Source organism: Pipistrellus hanaki (assembly GCF_964339955.1).
Source record: "Pipistrellus hanaki genome assembly, chromosome: 2".
Classification (NCBI taxonomy): domain Eukaryota; kingdom Metazoa; phylum Chordata; class Mammalia; order Chiroptera; family Vespertilionidae; genus Pipistrellus; species Pipistrellus hanaki.
This window is the reverse complement of record NC_140504.1, coordinates 192074554-192083706: the sequence shown is the minus strand read 5'-3', so window position 1 is coordinate 192083706 and position 9153 is coordinate 192074554. Positions and strand designations below refer to the sequence as shown.

At 59.6% G+C, this 9153-nt stretch overlaps 1 protein-coding gene across 1 annotated transcript in view; it reads right to left on the bottom strand.

Moving 5' to 3' along the window:
- Positions 1–627: 627 nt before the first annotated feature.
- Positions 628–9153, bottom strand: part of EPHA2 (EPH receptor A2) — a 28625-nt gene continuing 20099 nt past the window's right edge. The window contains exons 14-18 of the mRNA XM_084875301.1: positions 8964–9113; positions 7753–7946; positions 6910–7065; positions 1216–1576; positions 628–1183 (exon numbers count right to left, since the gene is read on the bottom strand). Coding sequence (XP_084731427.1) covers positions 1471–1576; positions 6910–7065; positions 7753–7946; positions 8964–9113 — 606 coding nt within the window. The 3' untranslated portion in view covers positions 628–1183; positions 1216–1470. The remainder of the gene's footprint in view (positions 1184–1215; positions 1577–6909; positions 7066–7752; positions 7947–8963; positions 9114–9153) is intronic.

Here is a 9153-nt window from a genome sequence, read left to right as displayed (position 1 = left end):
TTCCCTCAAGGGCCCTGCTCCTTCCCGCTGTGTGATTGAGGCAAGTCCCTGCACGGCTCTGAGCCTTGGTCTCCCCTGCTGTGAGAAAAGCCTCTAATTGGGATTTCCGGCCCTGCTTTCAATGTTGGCTCCTGCCTCGGACTTGCTGTGTGGCCCATGGGCAAGCCCCGTCCCTGGACCCGGCCTCACTTTTCCTCTTCTGTAAAATGGGGCTAACGATAAAACTCAGAGCACTGAGGCCCCAACAAGCCAACACTTGTGAAGATCTGTAAAACTCAGAGCCCAGCACGGGCAGCGGAAGAATGTATTTCATCAGCTCCGCGGAGATGTGTAGGAGGGGCCCATGGCTGTTCTCGCCGTCCACCCCCCCCCGCCCCCGTCTCTCAGCCCCCCCTCAAGCCTTCGGATCAAAGGTGACAGAGGCCCGTTGGCATGGAGGCTGGGCTTGGCTGGGCCTGCTCCCTGGCTCCCTGCCCACCTCCCACCCACCCCCACTCCCAGGGTTACGTGGCATGTGTGCCTTGCGAAATACTCAGCGTGGGGGCGACCTTCACCCCCACCCCCCACTTCCAACACAGAAGGCCTCTCTGCGCCTCTGCCCCACCCAAACTCAAACACTAAGGCCGGTTTGATCCATCTGCAACTTTATTCCAGAGCAGAAATAAGTCATTTCCTAACAATAAATATAAAAAAAATAATAATAAATTAAGGTTCGAGAAAAAAAAAAAGAAGCTCCCCACAAAACAAAATCGTTAACACTGACGACGGAGTCACGAATGTTGTTCAAAGAGGCGAGAGATGGATGGACCAGCCCCCCCGCCCGGGAATGTCTGACACACACACACACCCCGTCCTCTGCCCCAGGCCCTAGCTGGGCCTCCTGTCACACACACATCCTCTCCACAAAGTACAAAATATATATTTTTAAAAAAACCTCAACACGACCGAGCATCCTGCGAGGGCCCTGGGCAGGCGAGGGGCTGGCCCCTGGGGGCGGAGCACAGGGCCTGCGGAAGGCACTAGAAGGCGGGAAACAGCTCTGGGCCTCTCCCAGCGGCTGGGCCGTCGGTCCTCTTCCCGCGAGTGGCTGGGGCTTGAGGTACCCTGTTCCCGTGGCCACTCACCTCCCGGGACAGCGAAAGGGAGCTGTGGAAACGTCCCACGGCCTCGGCGGGGCTCCTGCCTGGGGGGCCGGGACCACGGCGGTGCCGCTGCTAAGTGCTTGGCTGCTGTCCTTTGTGGGTGAAGCACCCCCCGCCCGGGATCCCTGAGCATCCATCTCCTCGGTTCAGTTCAGGCCAAAGTGACCTCTAGACACCCCGCCCTGCCCCCCGCAGAGGCCTCAGGGTGACGTCCGTAAGAAACGACTGGAAATAAATAAGGTCCCTCGTGCCAGGCGCACCGCTGGCAGGGAGGCCACTGCTTCTTCAAGTATTCCGGGCCGAGGGGGGCGCGGGGCCCTGTCGGAGCTCAGATGGGGATCCCCACCGTGTTCACTTGCTCCTTGAGGGTCAGCAGGCTGTAGGCGATGCGCTTCTGGTGGCCGGGCAGCCGCACCCCAATCTTCTTGATGTCCCTGCGGGCGGGAGGGAGAGAGGGCGGGTCAGGGGCTGGGACAGCTGGGACAGGCGGGCAGCTGTGGGAGGGGGGCTGAGGAGGGGGGAGAAGAGGGGAACCTTGGGGATCTGGCAGGGCAGAGGCCTGACGGAAAAAATCTATCTCCTGAAAGCATGCTGATTTGACAAAAAAATAATAAAAAAAGACAGAAAAGCCAACTCGGTGAAGTTTTCCCCCCCCTTTAAATCAAATCTGCAGGATTATCTGTGAAGTACTCTGAGTAGGTGCTCTTTTCACGCTCCTTCGGTAGACTGGAAAACTGAGGCTCAGAGAGGTAAAGGGACTTTCCCAAAGTCACACAGCTCGGAGGTGGGAGAGCTTGGAAACCAAACCAGCTGTGAACCTTGCATCCCCTCCCCCACCGGGGTCTGTCCTGTGTGTCCCCAGCTAAGGCCTCCTGCCCAGGCAGCACTGATGCCATCCCCAGCCCCCACCTTATTTCACCCCGCTCCCCCCAAGTCCTCACTGCCGCTAACTGACCAAGGAAATACTTGCTAAGAGACCACCAAGGCTTAACGCTCTGCTTACGGGTCCCCTGAGGCAGGTGCTTCCCCTTCAGGACCCTCAATGTCCCACGGGTAAAACAAAATAACAGTGTCCAGCTGGAGGCGGGAGACCCCGAAACCGGTGGTGGGGGAAGGTGGCACGGGTCCCAGATGGCAGGGTGTGCCCAGGAGCCCACAGCCCCCCTCCCCTCCCGACAGCCCTTCCCAGGCAGCCTCCATCCCCTCGTAAAACCACTTACGCTCCCGGGCCCCGGAGCAGGACGGTTCTTGCTCACGCTGGGAGTTTTCTCCTCCGCCGCCCTCACCCACCAGCCCAAACCCATGAAAACACCCAGGTTTTTACGGGCCGTCTCCTGGCTGTAACCGGAGCTAATTATATGGTGCGAGTTCCTATTTGCAATCCCGAGACGTGACTTTCCCACTGGCGCTGGGAACCCTCAGAGGAGGGCTGAGCGGGGAGAGCAGACCCAGGTGGGGGAGCGGGCGGCTCAGGGACTGGCGGCTCCCACTGCGGCAGGAAGGCCAGGGGTCACTGCTGGGCACCGGCGTGTCATGCATGGTGCCCACGCAGTCCCCACTGTGAGGAACCCAAAACCGAGACTCAAGGACGAAACCGAATTTGAACAAGGTTTCCTGCTAGGAAGTGGCAGATGTGGGACTGGAGCCCCGGTGTGACGGCAGAGCCCAGGCTTGGCACCCTGGCAGCTGGCTGCAACAGGAGACACCCCGGGACCCGTCTCCTCTCTCCACATCTCCGTGCCGCCCTCCGCTCAGTCTGTGCTCCCGTTTCTAACCTAAACATTTGAGGGGTGTTACAAGCCGTTTTCCCCGCCCCTGTAGGTTTCCCGGTGGCTCCCGGAGAAACATCTGCACCGGCGGGGAAAGAGGGAGGGTCCCGGGCCCACCTCCAGGGGCCCTGGCCTTGCAGCTCTGCAGGGGGCCGGGAGCCTGCAGCTTGCCGGCCCTCAGAGACCTCAGGTTTAACAGCCCGGGGTTTGCTTTTAGTCCATCTCATGAGGCAGCGGCGGCAGCCATTGCTCCTGCCCAAGTCGATAAGAAGCAGGAAAGCTCCGGAAAGTCGGCCGAGACAGACAGAGACCAGAGAACAAATCTGGGGCAAAGCCAAAAAGTAGACGGGGGCCCAGGGCAACGTTCGGGACAAGCTCAATGACCTGGTCTTGTCGGACAGAGCCACCTCTGACAAACTTCGCAGGGAAGTTCCCAGCGATCAGCCATGACCCAGCTGCTGTCCCTGAGACGGAGACCCCAGTTCCTTGGCCGGGGCCGCCCTGCAGGGTCCTCAGTGCAGGACTCACTGAACTAGTTCCAAGCACAGAGCTTAAGTCATGTACCCCAGAAACGCCAGGCGTGGGGATGCCCCAGCGGCTGGGGAAGATGCAGGAACAACAGGTCCCACCGGCTAGACATTTTGAAAAATAAAGCTTTGTTAAATTAAAAAAAGAACCAATGAGCCGAAACTGGTTTGGCTCAGTGGATAGAGCATCAGCCTGCGGACTGAGGGTCCCGGGTTCGATTCCGGTCAAGGGCATGTACCTTGGTTGCGGGCACATCCCCAGGAAGGGGTGTGCAGGAGGCAGCTGATCAATGTTTCTCTCTCATTGATGTTTCTAGCTCTCTATCCCTCTCCCTTCCTCTCTGTGAAAAATCAATAAAATATATTAAAAAACAAAACAAAAAAACAGTGAGACATGAGAGCTGTAGGAGGGCAATGGCTGGGCCCACCCCTTCATCCCCATGCCCTCCTAAGGTCTAGGATAGGCCTGGTACACAGTAGGTCCTCAAGGAGTGTCTGATGGATGGATGAATGGATGGGTGGATGGATGGATGGATGAATGCTTTCGTGGATGCTGATTCACTGCCCAGGCCACCTTGGGCCTGTCTCCCACCATGGTGTGTGGTTCATGTGACAGGGTGGGAGCTCAGAGGCACAAGCCCTGGGCTGGGAGGGAGGAGGCCAAACTCCAGTCCAGGACTCCACTCCTGGGCCTTCCTGTCCTGTCTTCGGGCCTCAGTTTCTTTACATGTAAATGGGAGGCTCTGATTAGATGCTTCTGAGCCCCCTGCCCCACCCCATTCTCTTTCAATACCACGCCCCCAAGCCTCCCCTGCCTCCTTTCCTAACCAGAGACACCGGCTCCCGTTTCCCCCTGGGGATCCAGAAGGAGGACACGCAGGGCTGAGGCCGCCTTTCTCCTGGGCACTTGCAAGGCCAGCCCTGGCCCTGGAGATTCAGAGGCCACACCTCCCCGGGAAACACCTACTTCGTGCCTCCCGCCTGGACCGAGGAGCGGGGAATGAGAGAGGGCCTCGAGTCCCCGGCCCGTCATTCACGCCGCAGACATCCATCAGCGCCAGGCCAAGGCTGAGGGCACGCGGAGACCCTAAGACCCTCACAGGACGCTGTGGGCAGCAGCCTCAGACACAGGCCAGGGCCTTTTGTGAGGATGGACATTTTTCTGGGGTGCAAAACCACCACCTCATTTGCTCCTCAAAACCATTTAGAGCCACTGGTCCAGCTGGAAACTCAGTGGCTCCCACAAAACTACGCACCGAGGGCTCAAGCTGAGGAGAGGCGGCCACCGTGGGACCCCGGGGAACATGCAGCCAGCCCCTCGGGACAGACAGGCCTAGGAAGCAGGGAGGCCAAGGGACCGGGGACGACCTCGAGGCCTAAATCTAGGCCCCATGGAGAAAGAGCGGGATTCTCCCGAGCCCCGCTCAGGGCCTCCCCTGGGACCCACGCGTGTGCAGACACGGCCCTCAGGTTGAGAAAGTGCTCGCGATCCCCATCCATCTCCTTTATTTGAAGAAAAGAAGGAGGAGGCGGTGCTGTGAGTCACGCAGACCCCAGCTCCGAGCACCAGCGGGTTGGTGGGAGGGGGAAGCAGTGTGGAATGACTTCCTGCCTTTATCCAGGCCTTTTCAAAACACACACACACACGCACACACACACAGCCCCCGTCCATCCCAGAGAGCCGTGTCCCGGCTCGTGGGAAAGGAATTGGCCGCGGAGCACCCCGGGCTATTTCGGGAAGCCTCTGAGAGCGTGCTTCCTGTAAGCACTTCTCTTGCCCTCAGCCCCGCTCGCCCAGAAGAGAAGCTGTGCTGTCCTCTGTCCTCGGGGGAGCCCCCTGGAGGGGCCCAGGGGGCTGGTCCAGGTTCCCAGGGAAAAGGCGGGGACCCAGGAACCCGGGCATCTGCCCACGGCTGGGCGGAAAGCAAAGGAATAGAGGGTTGAGCCCCTACTGTGCACCAGGCGTGTCCTAGGCATGGTGCCCACGCAGTCCCCACAGGGGGAACCCAAAACCGAGACTCAAAGACGAAACCGAATTTGAACAAGGTCTCCTGCTAGGAAGTGGCAGATGTGGGACTGGAGCCCAGGTGTGACCACGGAGCCCAAGCTTGGGACCCTGGCAGCTGGCTGCAACAGGAGACACCCCGGGACCCGTCTCCTCTCTCCACATCTCCGTGCCTCCCTCCGCTCAGTCTGTCCTCCCCTGGCTCCCATCCCCAGCCGTCCCTTGGGATGGGCCACGGCCTGGTCGGAGAGGCCTTGATGAGCAGTTTGGAAGCCCAGCGGAGCGGTTTTCCGAGGATCTGGAGAATGTTCGTGCACAGGCCCAAGTCCCACAACCTCTGTGACCCAGAACCGTGACAGGCCGGGGTCATCCCCTCCATGTGGTTCCCAAAACCTCCTAGCCCCCGCGCCATTCCTGCCGTGGCCTTGAACCCCGGACAAGTGGGGCTGTTGGAGGACACCACGCTATTTTTAGAAGCACAAGAGGCTCAGAGGATAGTGTCTTCTCCCTCCGGGGTGGGAGGAGGGATCCCTGCCAAGGCCCTGCCGGGAAAGGTCCCCCCGATGCTGGGGCTGGGAGGGGCGCTGAGCTCCATAGGACAGCCTGTCGGAGGGCAGAAGCGGGGCTGGGGGGCAAGGGGAACTGGCACACTCTGCCAGGTTGGACCAAGGGCTGACAGTCACCATGTGGGCAGAGGTGCCCCCATGACAGGAACCACGTGGGAGGGGCTGGCCTGGGCCCTTTCTCCTGGGCATCAGCCAGGGTGTCTAAGGGCCCTGGAGAGGAAGGCTGCCCCTAACTGGCTGTCACCCCAGGCAAGTGTTGCAACCTCTGGGCCCCAGTTTCCCCATTTGTAAAACAGGGAAGTGATAAGAGCACCTATTCCAAAGGCAAACAGAACTCAATCCGCAATGGCGATGAAGGGAAGTCACTCTTTTCCCAGAAGCCCGGCTCTAAACGGTGTGACCTGACAGAAGCCAGGTAATCTCGGAGCCTCAGTTCCTCCCCTGATGACCTCCAGGGTGCCTGAGCTCGGGACCCGGACTGGCTGGGACTGGAATCCTAACTTTGCCCCTAGCGGCTGCAGGACCCTGGACAGGTCACTGCACTTCCCTGCACTCACGTCTCACCTGCCCAGTGAGAACGCGGGCAGGCCCCACCTGCTGGGTTAGCAGGAGGACGGAGTCCAGGGAGCAAAGGACTAACCCCAGGTGCTGGTCCACAGAGCCGGCCCCCAGGCTCCCTCAAAAAATGCCCCTGTTCGTGTGACCATGACTCTCCCACTCTGGGAAAAAGGCGCCGGAAGAAGAGGGAGCCAAGCAGAATTGCTGGCTGCCGGCCTGGTTCTGCCCTTCCTCCCCACAGCAGAGGGAGAGAGGAGAGAGGAGGGCGGAGAGCAGAGAGGAAGGGCGGTGGAACCGGGGCAGGAGGCGGCGGCGGGCGGCACGGGCAGAGCCCACACTCACTCGTTGGTCATCTGCACCACCTTCTCGATGGCCGTGTAGCCGGCCGCCAGGAAGTGCTCCGTGTACTGCTGCATCTTAATGGACTCCAGCCACTCGGACACCGTGCGGAAGGGCACCCCCTCGGAGCCGCTGGTGCTGGGAAGCCGGATGGACACTCTGCAACACGGGCACCCACCCTCCGATCAGGGCTGCACACCCAGCCTGCCCGAGGCCCAGAGCCTAGGCTCCCTCACTGGGCAGTTCATCCAGCTGCCCCGGCCTCGGTTCCCTCCCCTGGGCATGGGGAAAGCCAAGTCAGGTGGGTTCAGGGAGGCAGCCTGGCATGCTGGGAACACTCAGTGTTGGAAGCTTACTGCTGCCCCCTCTGCCCCTCCTGACAAGACCATCCCCGAAAACCACAAAATAGCGAAACCTTAAGAGCGAGACTCAGGTTCCCGGGGTCACAGTCCCAGCCTGGCCACGTGCCCGCACGTAAGCTACTTAATTGCCCTTCCCAGTTCCTCATCTGCAAAAGGGGGAGGACTCTAGGACCCACGTGGAGGTTGTTTAAATGAATTAAAACTAAGTTGACCAGACGTCCCGATTTTTAACAATTTGTCCCATGTCCCGGGCATTTTAAAAAAGTCCCGATTTTTGGAAAGAATCGGGACTTTTTTTTAAAACGCCATGGGACACGGGACAAACTGTTAAAAATCGGGACTGTCCCGCCAAAAGCGGGACATCTGGTCACCTTAGTTAAAACATGTCAAGGCCGAGAACAGCACATGGGTTGATGGCTTTCACCAGCATGGCCCTCGCCACCCCGTCTAGTCTAAGCAAAGCTGTGCGTGACTCGGGACTCACCGGGGGTCAAAGTCAGCCAGGGTCTTGAGGGAGTCGGGGGCGCGGATGAGCTTGTCCAGGATGCTGACGATGTCGGCGAACTTGGGGCGGCGGGCACGCTCCTGCAGCCAGCACTGCATCATGAGCTGGTAGATGGCGGAGGGGCACTCCATGGGCGTGGGCAGCCGGAAGCCTTCGTTGATGGCTTTCATCACCTAGTGGGGCAGGGGAGGCAAGGCGGTCAGGGTGCCCTCACGGCCCTCACCCCACGCAGGTGCCCGGGGAGCCGGTACGTGGAGGTGGGCAGCAGAGGAGAGGAACGAACGGGGAGTCCAGAAACAGACAGGCTGGGCCTCCTTTCGTGGGCCCACACACAGCCCTCAGGGCTGGACAAACGGCCGGCGTCCAGGGGCTGACTCCATGGAGAAAGGGACCCTGACCTGGCCCCTCACAGGCACCAGCAGCAGCCACGCTGTGAGCCCTGCAGCCAGCCTCCCTCCAGTCCCTGGACAGCTATCCAAGCTGCCCACTTCGCCCAGGCAAACATGTCAAACCCGCGGCGTGCAGCCCACCAGCCGCAAATTTGACATGGTTGGCCTAGAGCAGTGGTCGGCAAACCGCGGCTCGAGAGCCACATGCAGCTCTTTGGCACCTTGAGTGTGGCTCTTCCCACATAATAACTCGGCCTGGGCGAGTCTATTTTGAAGAAGTGGCGTTAGAAGAAGTTTAAGTTTAAACAAGTTGGCTCTCCAAAGAAATTTCAATCGTCGTACTTTTGATATTTGGCTCTGTTGGCTAAGGAGTTTGCTGACCACTGCCCTAGAGCACTCTTCGCCTCCTTGTGTTTGCCTGGCTACCTTGCTGTGTTTTGTCTCAGCAGAGATGTGCCCTCCTCCGAGAAGACTTCCAGGCTGGAAGAGGCATCAGGCATGTGCACACACACCCACGTGCAGACGCACATGAATGTACACGCAGAGACACACCCACAACTGCATGCACACACACCACTAACTGGTTTCCTTGTCTTCTCTCTGACTGTAGTAAGAGACTGGACCTGGAACCCAGCACAAGACCTAGCTAGCACACAGTAGGCCCTCAATAAACCTGATTGAATAAACCCAGGAATGGTCTGTAGCAGATGAAGATTGGCACCCAAATCTCTCCTTGGGGCTCAGGAATGAGGAGAGTTTTAAGTTCAGGGCAGGCCGGGCTGGGGAGGAGGAGGGGCCTACCTCGTGGTTTGACAGCTCCCAGTAGGGCCGCTCGCCGTACGTCATCACCTCCCACATGACGATGCCGTAGCTCCACACGTCGCTGGCCGAGGTGAACTTGCGGTAGGAGATGGCCTCCGGGGCTGTCCAGCGGATGGGGATCTTGCCACCCTGTAGGGGACCCAGGCCCAGTCACCACTGTCCTCGCCCA